The 11,920-nt window shown below is 54.9% G+C and overlaps 5 protein-coding genes across 5 annotated transcripts in view; all 5 read right to left on the bottom strand.

The window, feature by feature from the left end:
* GGTG_06805 (hypothetical protein) overlaps positions 1 to 1,196 on the bottom strand; it is a gene marked incomplete at its 3' end in the record, with an annotated part of 5,234 nt that extends 4,038 nt beyond the window's left edge. Inside the window, exons 1-2 of the mRNA XM_009224627.1 lie at positions 461 to 1,196; positions 21 to 398 (exon numbers count right to left, since the gene is read on the bottom strand). Of these exons, the coding sequence (XP_009222891.1) occupies positions 21 to 398; positions 461 to 492 (410 nt within the window). The 5' untranslated portion in view covers positions 493 to 1,196. The remainder of the gene's footprint in view (positions 1 to 20; positions 399 to 460) is intronic.
* Positions 1,197 to 3,515: 2,319 nt separating this feature from the next.
* GGTG_06804 (hypothetical protein) lies at positions 3,516 to 5,203 on the bottom strand (the record flags this gene model as incomplete). The annotated part of the gene is made up of 2 exons (XM_009224626.1): positions 3,516 to 3,671; positions 4,220 to 5,203. The coding sequence occupies 2 exons, from the start codon at positions 5,201 to 5,203 to the stop codon at positions 3,516 to 3,518; spliced, it is 1,140 nt and encodes a 379-aa protein (XP_009222890.1).
* A 605-nt stretch (positions 5,204 to 5,808) lies between these two features.
* On the bottom strand, positions 5,809 to 7,657 carry GGTG_06803 (hypothetical protein). The gene is made up of 5 exons (XM_009224625.1): positions 7,487 to 7,657; positions 7,137 to 7,370; positions 6,856 to 6,998; positions 6,112 to 6,787; positions 5,809 to 6,045 (listed from the first exon to the last, which is right to left on the bottom strand). Exons 1-4 carry the CDS (start codon positions 7,522 to 7,524, stop codon positions 6,177 to 6,179), a joined length of 1,026 nt encoding a protein of 341 aa, XP_009222889.1. The 5' UTR covers positions 7,525 to 7,657; the 3' UTR covers positions 5,809 to 6,045; positions 6,112 to 6,176.
* A 1,465-nt stretch (positions 7,658 to 9,122) lies between these two features.
* GGTG_06802 (hypothetical protein) lies at positions 9,123 to 9,914 on the bottom strand. The gene is made up of 3 exons (XM_009224624.1): positions 9,568 to 9,914; positions 9,440 to 9,507; positions 9,123 to 9,374 (listed from the first exon to the last, which is right to left on the bottom strand). Exons 1-3 carry the CDS (start codon positions 9,872 to 9,874, stop codon positions 9,246 to 9,248), a joined length of 504 nt encoding a protein of 167 aa, XP_009222888.1. The 5' UTR covers positions 9,875 to 9,914; the 3' UTR covers positions 9,123 to 9,245.
* Positions 9,915 to 10,168: 254 nt separating this feature from the next.
* GGTG_06801 (hypothetical protein) lies at positions 10,169 to 10,738 on the bottom strand. The gene has a single exon (XM_009224623.1). The coding sequence runs from the start codon at positions 10,621 to 10,623 to the stop codon at positions 10,303 to 10,305; it is 321 nt and encodes a 106-aa protein (XP_009222887.1). The 5' UTR covers positions 10,624 to 10,738; the 3' UTR covers positions 10,169 to 10,302.
* Positions 10,739 to 11,920: the final 1,182 nt, after the last annotated feature.

Here is an 11,920-nt window from a genome sequence, read left to right as displayed (position 1 = left end):
CTCACTGGTCCCGGCTGTACTTTCTGCTGCTTTGCGCAGTTTTCAAGCTCGGCCCGCAAGTTTTGGTCTCCTCGGCCTGCCGTCTGATCTCCTCAGCCTGCTTCTCAGCCTGCTGCTGGGCCTTCTCCTTAGCCTGCTCTTTAAGCCTTGTGTTTTCTTCCTCCAGTTCCCGGATCTTTGTGTCGCGGTCGCGGGCGCGGGGGCGGCTTCCCAGTTTGCTTCGAACCCATCGCTGGAACTCATCGGGTCCGTTGGAAATGTATTCCTTAACTTCGGGAGGCGCGTCATCGAAGGGATCGCTGGCTAGGGCTGCCATCGCGTCAAACCGGGCGGTCATCGAGGATCGAGCGGACAAGGTCGTCGGCGAATTGCCTCGGTCGTTGGGAGTGGTTCCTAGACTGATCGTAACGGTTAGACGGAAGGTTTGGCATTGGGAGGATACGAGGGGAGTATGACTGACAAGCAGAAAGAAGCATGAAGCCTGCTCACCATCAAGGGACACAAAAAAGGCGGAGGCCGCGCACGATAAGGAGCGAGCTTGTGATTGGCAGTCTCGCTCGGGAAGCCGATAATGCTCCGGCCTGCAGGACGATGCGACAAAGCAAGTTTGCGTTTTGCTGCTGGTCGGCCTGAGCGACCTCGTTGTATGTCGTGGGGTCGAAACGCAATTGGGGTGGCTCGTGGTTAAAGAGGGACGAGGCAGGTGCCGGGCAGGGCTGGGCTGGATGAGTGCGTGCGTGTGTGTGTGCGTGAGTGCAGCCTTGGCCTCGCTTGCCGGGTTGGGGAGTCGTTTCATTTGCGCAGCGAGGCGTTCTAAAAGCGCAACAAACGGGCGCCCCTGAAAACGGACAGGTGGCGGCAGCAACGACCGAAGCAGACAGGCCGACAGCCAGGAGGGTGCTCGAAGGGGATTGATTCGAGACACGAATCAAGCCCCAAGTGTCCTGGCCTTTGCGTGCGGGGCAGCGTCGACAATCGGTCGGCGGTTGAAGCGTTCGGTATTTCGCAGGCCGGCTCAATCGAGCGAGCGATGCTTGAGTGGAAGATTCGCGTGACGTGGGGCAGCTGCCACTTTAATGCGGACTACGTGTGGATTTGTAGCTGACGCGCTTGGTAATTGGTAGGGCTTTGGCAGCGCCGGGCAGCGCCGGGCAGCGCCGGGCAGCGCCGGGCAGCGCCGGGCAGCGGTTATGCATAATTTGTGGCTGACGTGGCTTAGCGGAACGCGTTTTGTAGCGAAAAACCCAAGGATGAAATTTATCACACTGTATTCGTCGCGTCAACACTGCATCCCAACGCGAATCGTCGTGCAAACTCGCACGTCCAGTTTGGCGGGAACATTTCGGTACCTGGGTGCAAACAATTAGACATATGCATAATTTAAACGCTTGCAAAGCGGATTACGCAAATACGATGGAGGGGGAGGGGTTGTCGACCAGCCATTGCTGCAGTATAAGACAATATAAACCCGATTAAAAGGCTTACTCTGGGCCCAAATAAACGTGCGCAACCGAGGCGCCCCTCAATTCGAGATGCGCACGTTGATACCCGTCCGGGTTCCATTTATAAAAGGTTGGAAGTCCAGTGAAGGGGCTGATGGTGTGTTAATGCAGGCCTTATTGCTTGATGCGGCGTCGTGGCGATATCACCGTTCTGTTTTCCACATTAATAAGTGCTCAGGTAATGCTCAGGGATCTAACCACCCCACCACACTTTCGCAACCAACGTCGCCTCGCCTTCCACGACTTTGGTCAACTTTACGGCAAGCGGGCGTGAAGGCATATCCGAGTGCCGAGTCGAGGCCGGCATGAAACCAGGGACCAAATCCCGACGGGATTCGAACCCGGGGTCATGATAATGAACCGGTAGTGGCGGGATCACTCTCGCCTCAGCCTATCTAACGTCGTCGGGACGTCAACGCCCAAGGGGATAGCGTAAGGAGACTCAGGGACCGGCCCGTAGTGTGCCAAAGTGTAACTCACAGAATGGAGGGATTCATGGTTATTAGATGGGAGCAAGAAGCAAAACCGGGAGGGGACGCGCCGGCTTTGGGGCTCCATAAACCCCCAACTTCGACCCAGTAAATCCCACCTACGGCGCCAGCGTTTATTTGCCTGGTAGGACTCAGAGGAACATTTGAACAACGCGTGTAAATTAATTAACGTTTATTTAGGGAGAGAAAACACTGCAAATGATGGGATGACTTAAGCCTATCTTTATGATACGATTAGCGCTACAAGAGAAGATCAAAAGACACAATATTAATGTCCGTGGGGACTCCGTCTGGGAAGCCCAAAGGGGGCACTACCGTCCTTTGATGCAACACGCCACGTTCTGCCGCGAAAAGACAGCGTTCTAACGGCAGGGGCCTTTGAGCGCCCCGTCAGGCTTAAGACAGTGGTCGACCCTCGCAGCATACGTCTTTGCGAGGGCCGGAGACACGATCTTTGGCGACGAATTTCTCGACGGTCCGCCGCATCAATTTCTTAACAGCATGCATAAATCCGTTGGCCGTCCGCGACGCTTGAAAGTCGCCGCCCTAATCCTGGCCCCTGCATACGCAGCTTCGCAGCCAACTTCTTTTATGTGAACGCACCACAAAGCCCGCCACCCTTGCCAGTACCGGCTGCTCTGCCCAACCGTGTGCTGGTTGCTACTGCGAACATAAAACCCCACCTTGCCTCTGTTCTCGCCGTTTCTGATTTCCCCCATTTCCAAGCAGCTATCCACCAAAGAAAACACCATGAATATTATGAACACCGATGTTCCCCAAAACAGCAGGATGGGCCAAGAAGTGATTCCCGTCTGGACCTTTGTCTCGGCTGGCAAGAGAAAACAACAGCAGGTTAGTTTTTATCCGAACGAAAAAAAAAATGGGTGCTAACCGAGCGCAGGGCTGCAACGCGCAGGACCGCAAAAAAGAAAACCCAGCCCCGACGACAGCGGCTCAAGCGACGACGGCAGCTCAAGCGACGGCGATCAAATGAGTGATAAAGATCTAGAGGACCTACTGAGTAAATATATCGATCTTGAAAATATTGACACAAACGCCGACGGTTCACGCACTCATGCATGGTACGACTTTTGCCGGTTTTTGGGGCTGGAGCGTCACGAATGGTTGAAACTACTAAAGCGCTACGCAAAGGAGAAAGCCGGGAAGGAGAAGCTTGGGGAGGAAAATGCCACAGAGGAGAAAGCCGGGGAGGGGAAAGCCGGAGTTTAGCCCCAACCAACATGTACCTTTGCACCAATATAAAAGAGTGTTCGCCCTCCATGTTTTCACAAATCTTCCGTCCGTTGTCATTTTCAATCACCTTTCGCGCAGCTCTATCCCCCACCTTCCACTATGGCACATGAGAACTGCATTACCGTTCAAGCCGGCGGAGGAGCTATTCGAGCCAACCGCCCCCCCCCCCCCCCCCCCGTTTGCGCTTACGACGACTCGGTACGACGCGACCCAAAAGCGGAAACGGGACGGAGTAACGAACAGGCCCGCGACTCGAGGGAGTTCAAAATCACCCGCGAGCTCGTCCGCCAGCCAGCCGCCAGCCAGCCGCCCGACCGCCGCGCGCCGCCGGGGCCTGGACCGACTTCGCGAACGAACTCGACAGGCTGCCCAGCGGCGGCGAGCGTCCCCACCGCTTCCACACGACGGGCGCGTGGATGCCGAGCTCGCGTTCCGGCCCAGTGCAGTTTGTTAATTGAATGCGAGTCGCCGTACGTTAAAGTAAAGTGTGGTCCGTGTACTGTGGACGGCTGAGCCCGAGCTTCAAACTTATTTAGAAACTATAAATTTCAACTCGCTTTGCTTGAACAGCCATTTGGGCACGGCGTGACAAATGTACCTGATAACCAGTTGTTTTACCGACGCCCTTTCGGGAACAAGATCCGAATCCGCATCAAAAGGGGCCAGACTAATCGGAAGCCCGTTCCAACCAAATTACCGATTGGAAATAGAAAGCTGACCGACGGCGCACGTCTTTTCATTCTTATGCCGAGTCTATGTTTAAATTTGTCTGCGTTAACTCTGCGGTCTTTCCCGTAAAAGTTATAAGTCGCTTACCAGGAAATCCTTCCTATAGAACATTTTACCACATCCGGAGCACTTGAATTTTGGCTTAAAGTGCGACAATTTATGCCTGTCCAAGTCGCTGTCCCGCTTGTAGGACTTTTGGCACCCCGAGTGGTTGCATTTGTAACGCCGGGTCGTTATCGCTACTTCCGCTGCTGCTGCCGTGTTCCCAGCCGCAAGGAGCTCGGACTGGGGCAGGTTTCCCCACAGCCCGGCGGAGGCCGCGGGGCTTTCCGTTTGTACACCATCGCAGCCTGTAGGCCCCAGGACGACGGGTAAGCTGAAGTAGTGCCCGGCGGACGAGAACGGCTGGCTGAAGGGCGGCGTCGGCCAAGGCAGCTGGCACTCAGTCATGGTCGTGGTCACCCAGATGGAGTGATTCGAGTCGGCCGTCGTGGAAACGACGCCGGGGTTTGACGACGGGGCCCTCCAAGACTCGACGGGAGCGGGCAGCGACGTCGAGATTGTAGGTTGGGACCACATACTGATATCCACGGGTAGGCTGGGCGGCGGGGGCCTTATGAGGCCCATGATGGCGGTTTTGACATCTTCGCTCTTCCCGTTGAGGAGCTCGCCGGCTCCTTCCTCTTCCAGGCCCTCGAGCGCAGAGACATGCGTGCAAAGAACGTACTTGTTGATGGCCTGGATAAATTCGTTATGCAGCTTTTTACACTGCTGCTCTTTTCCGGCCCAGTCGTAAATGTTCGCTTTGGTGTTGACGCAGTGGACCTCCTTGTGGTATTCGATCAGGGCCTCGATGGTGTCCGGGGTCAACTTGTAAGCCACCTCGTTGCGCAGGACCATATCCACGTAAACGATGTAGGCTTCGATGTGCACCAGCTGGTAGTTGAGTATGCCCTCCATTAGGGGATCTGAATTATTTTTGAGCACCGAGTCGGGGGCCTCGGGGAGCATGAGCGAGGCCAGAGTCCAGATGGCGTTTGGTGAAAACAGGGTCTCGGTCAAACACCTCTGGTGTTGCGGGACGGTGTTGAGCGAGCGCTTGACCCTGTTAATGCGCTTCAGGGTCTGCGTCAGCCATGGCCCAACCTTGGACCCGAGGACGACGTTGACCGAGGCGGCGCGGGGGGCAGAGGGCGCAGCCGAAGCCGGTAGCAGTTGCTGAGCCATATTAGAAACGTTTGCGATTCATTCCTTGTTTGGGCTTGCTTTATGGCGATGGCAATGAGATTTCGAGGAGGGATGGGGAAATTGGGCCGTTAGATATCAGCAGCCCTTCCATTACCATCAGAAAAACCAGTGGGCCAAAATAAATAGCAAACTTACCGGCCATCGCCAGTTAACGGGGCTTTGGGATCGACGCGTTTTCGTGTTTATCTTTACGCGGCTTTCGACACGCTTGTTTTCCCCCGGGCAATGTTTCATACCTGCAGCAAAATAAAAAAATGACAGCGAATAAAATGGAGTGTGCGGTCCTGCGGCAGCTAGAATGGCTGGCTGTCAGCTCGCACTGGCAGGGATCTCCAGGGCATTACGGCAGGAGGGTGTGGGCGTAACTTATCCAGGATCTCCGTCTACTCCTCGAACGCCGAGGCGGCAGTGTGCAGGCCCCGCCCCGGCGTCACCAGCACTCACCTCCTCGCGGTAGACCTGCCCACGCCGACGAACGGCCGAGGGTAAGGATTCATGGGTATCTCGTCGCCCTCGTCATCGAGTCCCCCGCTTGTTTCAGCATATCCCGACAGGCTTGGGCGGCACATATGTAAACAGAAGGATCCGACAGCGATCGCTTCATTTTTCTTATCGAATTTTCATTTTTTGTTTGTACCGACGTAAACTATGTCCAGTGCATGTTTTCCGCGAACGCTTTTCCATTTGCCTGCCCCTCATTGCCTCGTTTTCGTACGTTGTATTATAAACCAGCCCGTCGTAAGAAGCGGCCTCCTTTACCCCCTATTTCACTCATTTCCCCCCGCAGATGCGTGCTGTCTTCTTCCGCGGGTAATTTTCGACTAACGGTGGGATTTATTAATTAATATACTTTTGCCTCCTCTTTGTATTTCGTTTTGTTTACTTACCAAGATGTTGTAGTGAGTGCTTCCTCTCGATCCTCCCCGTACTGCTCGTAATCCTTGTGTTGCTCCTAAAACGAACCCTTATCCGGTATGTCTTGTGTCGAGTTATTCGGCTGCAATGAGATATCGTTGCCGATACGATTGACGCTGTCCACGCCAGTAACGTTCGCGTCCGGCAGAGTCTCGTCGCTCCGCAGGTTGTCGTTCTGCAGGTCGTCCAGCGAGGGGAACTCGCTCTGCTCATCTTTGGATGTGCCACCAGCGACGCCCATTGTGTCCGCGTCCGGCAGGATATCCCCGTAGTCCAGCACGGCCTTGGTGGGGGTCGGGAGGATAATGTCGATGTTGATGTCCCTATTGCCGGAGGTGGCTGTACCCATGGCATCCGCGTCCGGCAGGAGATGGCCCAGCTCCTCCTCGATGTAGCGGCTGAGATCCCCAAGGCATTCAATCCATGTGTCCTTGAAAGCAGGCGCTATCTCATAGAGCAGGGTTATTATAGAGTAAGCGTAGTGAATAAATCTCGACATGTATTCGGAGGAGCCAGGAAGACGATGCTTGAAGAGCTCCAAAAAGTTGTGGATTCCGAGCTGCCATATGCGGCGCGGCATAGCGTACTTCGACGCCAAGCGGCGGAGGGCTGGCCCAGCGTCGGGGCGTTGTGACGCTAAGAAAAAATCTACGAAAGTCAGCGGGCTGCCAGAAAAGGGGCCGGGGCGGGCTTCACCAAAATGAGGGGGGACGCACCGTGGTGCTCGTCTAGCAATTTCTCGTGCAAAGATACAAGTGCTTGCCACTGGTCGTTGGTCGGCGGCGGCGAGTTTGGGTTGTCGTGCAGAGAGGCTTCCGTTGTAACGGCTTTAATGCAACGAGACTCGAGCATGGCAAGACTAAAACGGCGACAGGTACATATCAGTACAGGTTACTGTAGCTACGCAAGGAGGAAAGGAGAGTTAAGGGGCGCCCGAAACCACGCCAGCTTGGCGCTAATTCGACTAGGGTTCTCTCTCGTGGAGAAACCGACTTACCCAGAACAGATACCCTTCACCTCCGCAATGAGCTGTTCTTGCGTCACGGGCCTGGTTTCAGGCTGTTTTTGAAGCTCATTCACCACTTCGACGGGAGTATCGCCTCCCCCGTATCCCGCACCTACAGCGGCGCCCCCGTCACTCTTCGGGCTTAGGGACGCGGAGGGGGACGGGAGCTGCGGGGCTGGCCGGAGTCGCCGGGCCTGATCGGCGGCACCGGCGGATGGGTCGTCACTGCAGGAAGGATGGGGAGTTAGCTAGCGCTTTGTAATGGGAGGTCAAGCTTTAGCAAATGGCAAATTGGGAATAGCCGCAAAGCCTTTTACAAGGCTGGCTAAGGGCCTACGCACTCGGGACTGGCTCGAGGCTGACCTCCGTTACCCGGCATTTTTGAAAAAGATGCAAGGGACGAGCTCCATTCCAAGATGCCTGCAAGCCATGGAGGACTAGTGGAAGGTATTTCATTCCGTTTTATAGCACGGAAGGAGGTTCGCAATGGTTCGCAATGGTTCGCAATGGTTCGCAGTAGGTATTGGGCTGTTATGGCCTACTTTCTGGCAAACCATCTGCACCCGAGCCAACAGAGCCGCAAAGCGCAACCAAGGCAACTCGCCACGCCACCATTTGCGCCTCTGCCACAAGGCGACCGAAGCTAGCCCTCCAATATCCATTTTGTCACTTCCCCGCCCAATACTTTGTCGGTGATCAGGCACCTACCCAGACCGAATTGTTTTTATGCCGGCGTATTCACCCAGGGGGGACGCCCACCGAGGAAGTGATGTTGCCCGCTCTCGGGTCGAAAGCAGTGCGGCGACACTTCCGGCAAAGCCCTAGGACGCAGTTCCGGTACTTCATAAAATCTGAGCGGGGGATAGTATGCGTCAGGTTGCAGTGCAGCTTGTTGGTACGAATGTGACAGCCAACTGTGCTGTGGACCCTTGCATTGCTCACGCCCAGGTGTTTACGGCCAGATGGACCAACGGAAAGAAGGCAACTCGGCCCAGCCGTCCAAGTTAGGAAACCGGTATGCAGGCGCCAGCCACCAGCAGGAGATGGCAGGGAAGCCCCTACCCAATCATATGTGGATTTGCCGGTTTGGCTAGCGCGGTTGCCTAGTCAGGAGGAACGGCTTTAAGGGCCTTCGCAGCCTGCTGGTTGCACAGTCAACTGGTGCCCGAATGGGTGGCGATAGGATGTGATATTTGCTGGCTTGCATATGCAGCCTGCTCATCAAAGGTGTGTTTATGCCGGGGGCAGCAAGCTACCACGAGATGGCTGGACACCTTCCAACGGGAGGGTGGGAAGGTGTGTAAGCGAAGATGAAACCCCTACGCGCAGCACCTGCCACGGACTACCCACCGCCTGTTTACCCCGGTCCCAGTGGCGTATCTGCTCGTGGTGCTGCCTCACGCCCCCTACTTGGCTGCCACTCATCTTTTCTTTTCTGGCTTTGCAGGGTTAGGACGAGTAATACGTGGCACTGCGTCTTGCATAAAGCCAGTGTTGCTGACATTTAAGGGGCGTGTTGATAAAGAAAATTGCATTTTGGGTGGCTGGCATTGACAACCAACAACGGGCGAGCCACCGAATATCGCCGGCTTTTGGGAAAAACTGCCGTTTCCTAGTGCCGAGATCGCCATCGTCACAGGCAAGAAGTTGACCGTGGTAACCTGCAAGCACGAGGAGGAGCAGACGGCGCCCCATTCGGAAGTTGACTCATTGCTACGAAAGCTGCTACATGCCGGCTCATCAAGTTGCACGAACGCGTCCCCAGCCGACGGCGTCAACACTTTTCGGATTGTTGGACTTGAGGCGCCTGCAGGGCAGTGGCGCGTTTCACTGCAAAGTTCTGCTTCCGACCGGTAGCCTGAAGATCGACCCCGGGTTTCGGAACCGCTGCTAATGCAGGATTACGCCCTGTTAGTTCGCTCACACTTGTTGATTGCGGTTCACGTCGTCTTCGCGGCTCCGTGAATTCTCGCGCGCCGATAATACTTGGAAACAGTTTAAACAAAACAGTGAGGCAAGTGATCGTATAACAAATTCAGCGCAGGAAAAATGCAGCTATCGCGGTCGGAGAGAAGCGCCAACTCATACATGCCACTCAAATCATTGAACGTTGGCGCCATGTCGTACGGCCGCGACCCTTTGCGGCTCCCCCTCCACCGTAGAGCGCTGCTCATAGACGCAATGGTGGCCCCCTCTCAAGCACTTCCCGCAAGGTATCCCCAAGTCACACTGCACAAAGGCGCTATTAGTTCAAAGGTTGTAAATTGCACTTCAGCAATCGGAAACAAGCTTACCTTTTGTTTGGATTTGCGGCAGGCCATACAGACCGTCCTGCGTCTGTTCCTCTTGGGCCGCTTACCGGCTGGCATGCTCATGTATTACGTTAACTTTTTTCTAAAAAACGGGATACGTTAAAACTTACCCGGACCGAGTTGGTTGTTGGGCGAGCCCGGCTGGCCGGCTCCTTCGGTCGACAACGCGATGTCTTCCGGACTGGGTTGATCGTTGGCGGGCGGAGTGCGATCACGCATGATGTCTTCATAAAGCGGTTCGAACGAGTTGTAAGTTGGCTCCTCATCCGGCTGAATTATTTTGTGTTGGAATAGTTCAACCTGCGTCGCTCTCGACGGAAAAATGGTATCGCCGTCAGGTTTCCTCGGGGTAAGGTTCCCCCTGGACGAACTAGGCACAACTAAATAAAGCTTAGGATCAACGCAGGTTGCGTCCATGTTCGGCAAGGGTAAAAGAGCGTTGGGGGTAAAGTTCGTAGATACATAAGGTGGGAAGTAAGCCCAAGGAGCACTTTGAAAAGGGAGGGCTTTTATTTATAGGATAAATGTAAGCCACTGTACAAGGCGCGTCAAAATCCGAGTTGGCTGGACACAGAAAACACGTAAAGGAGCCCCTGCAAGCAGCACCTGCCTAAACGGACTGTTTAAACGCACGACTCCTGTTTTTAGGTCGTGTTTGTAGTGCCGTAATTGCTATTACACCGCTGCTATAAACCCAGATTCGACGACCTAGCTGTCGTCGGAAAGATTCCCAAATACGAAGTACAAAACTACAAAATGTACGAATGTAGTGGATTCGTGCTGAAGCAGGATAAGTGTGCCTCATTCTTTGCCCGTGGAGCTGCCCCCGGCTTCGGTAGCTAGGACTAAAACGGCCGGCCGTGCTGCGGCTGGGAAGCCCGCAAATGCTCTGCCAAGTGCGGGTGCTGCGGAAGCGGCTGGCAGCGCTGCGAGTACGGCGAAGTCCCGGCGGGCGAGGAGGCGCCCGAGTGCGGGCCGCCGGGTGGCTGGCCTAGCCGAAACGGCAGCCCCGGCCGTTGGGGCATCCCCTGCGGGCCGCCCTCCCCTGGCCTCGGCGCGACGCTATGGGGGGCCTCGACACGGTTTCCCGCAGGGATGACGGTGCGGTCTGGTCGGCTTTGTATAATTTTAAGATAGCGGTCGTTCTCGTCCTTCAGCCGATTCATTTCATTACGATAGTGGTCGCGCTCGCTCTTTAGCTGGGCCACCTGTGCATCCAGTTCGTCCACCTGCGTCCTTGGGGGCAGTGGATCCGCCGGTTCATCCTTGACTGGGTTTAGTATATTTTTTAAAGAGGCCATTATTGGTAGTATGAAGCGAAATGTTTCCAGTTCGGACGGTGGTGAATTTCTTTGAACAGAAAGGTTTTAAGTAGAAGTGCAAGGCGCGGGGAAAGGAGTAAAACAGCGGCCTTCCAATAATCTACCGCGGCTGGCTGGCTTGATATTGGGTTGATCACCATGCGTCCTCTGGAAAAGGAACGCAGAACAGGGGTTGTATTTTCAGCACGTTCTGACATGGCGAATATCTATAGTTTGCGGGTCTCACCCGCACGCCCTCATCTTTGCGTATGGGCTGAACGCACTTGCTTATTACTATAATGCGGTGGCTTGGTGATCGAACTATGGAGGGCCGCGGGCCTGGGAACCGGGGCCGGATTGCGGGCGAGCTGGGTGGATCCAGCAGTAAATCTTTGCGGTGCTGCTAGGGCTGGTTCAGGATCGAATGGCCCAAAGCATTCTAGCTGTCATAGCCTTTCCCCAGCTGCTGAGGCAATGCGGATCTCACCCTTGATATGCCGGTAATGAACCTGCAAAATTATCGTGCACGTTTGATATGGATCGGATCTGGAACTCCACAACAAACGAGCGGATTCGAGGATGCTGGTTTAGGTTCGTTGCCGTAATGGGCTGGGCCATTACCGAGGAAGTGCGACTGGGACGGCACTCAACCATAGCATCGCTGCGGGCTTTGTCTCCATTGCCGTACCCTAGGAAGTGAGCTGAAATTTTCCGGTTTAAACGCCAGCCTCGATGACAATGCAAAAGCACACAAACTTAGCGCGGCAGGAGGAACGCGTGTGTTACACCCCCTGTTCCCAACCCCTATTTGCCGAACGGAGCCGGAAAAGTACGGCGGGAAAGCGTATCACACCAGAGAGTTGTTTCCAAAAGCCGTTAGTCGTTGCTAAACCAAGCTTATTGTTGGCGTTCGACAGCCATACGGAGCACCACTCACCTTACAAGGCAAAAACCATCCATATTCAAAAGCGTCCCCTTGTCGGAAGATGCCAATATCCAGGCCCGACCCCCCACACTAATTTATAATTCCCCGCAATTCCTGCACTCCAACATAAACCGTTAACCTATGGGATGATGGCAAACGGCATTATCACGGAGCGGCACATTTTGCGGAGAAGATGTCACTCGTGGGGGGGGGGGGGGGGGGGGGGTGCCTATTTAT

Source organism: Gaeumannomyces tritici, assembly GCF_000145635.1.
Source record: "Gaeumannomyces tritici R3-111a-1 unplaced genomic scaffold supercont2.3, whole genome shotgun sequence".
Taxonomy (NCBI): domain Eukaryota; kingdom Fungi; phylum Ascomycota; class Sordariomycetes; order Magnaporthales; family Magnaporthaceae; genus Gaeumannomyces; species Gaeumannomyces tritici.
The sequence above is the reverse complement of the archived record's forward strand: the minus strand, read 5'-3'. Positions and strand labels throughout refer to the sequence as shown.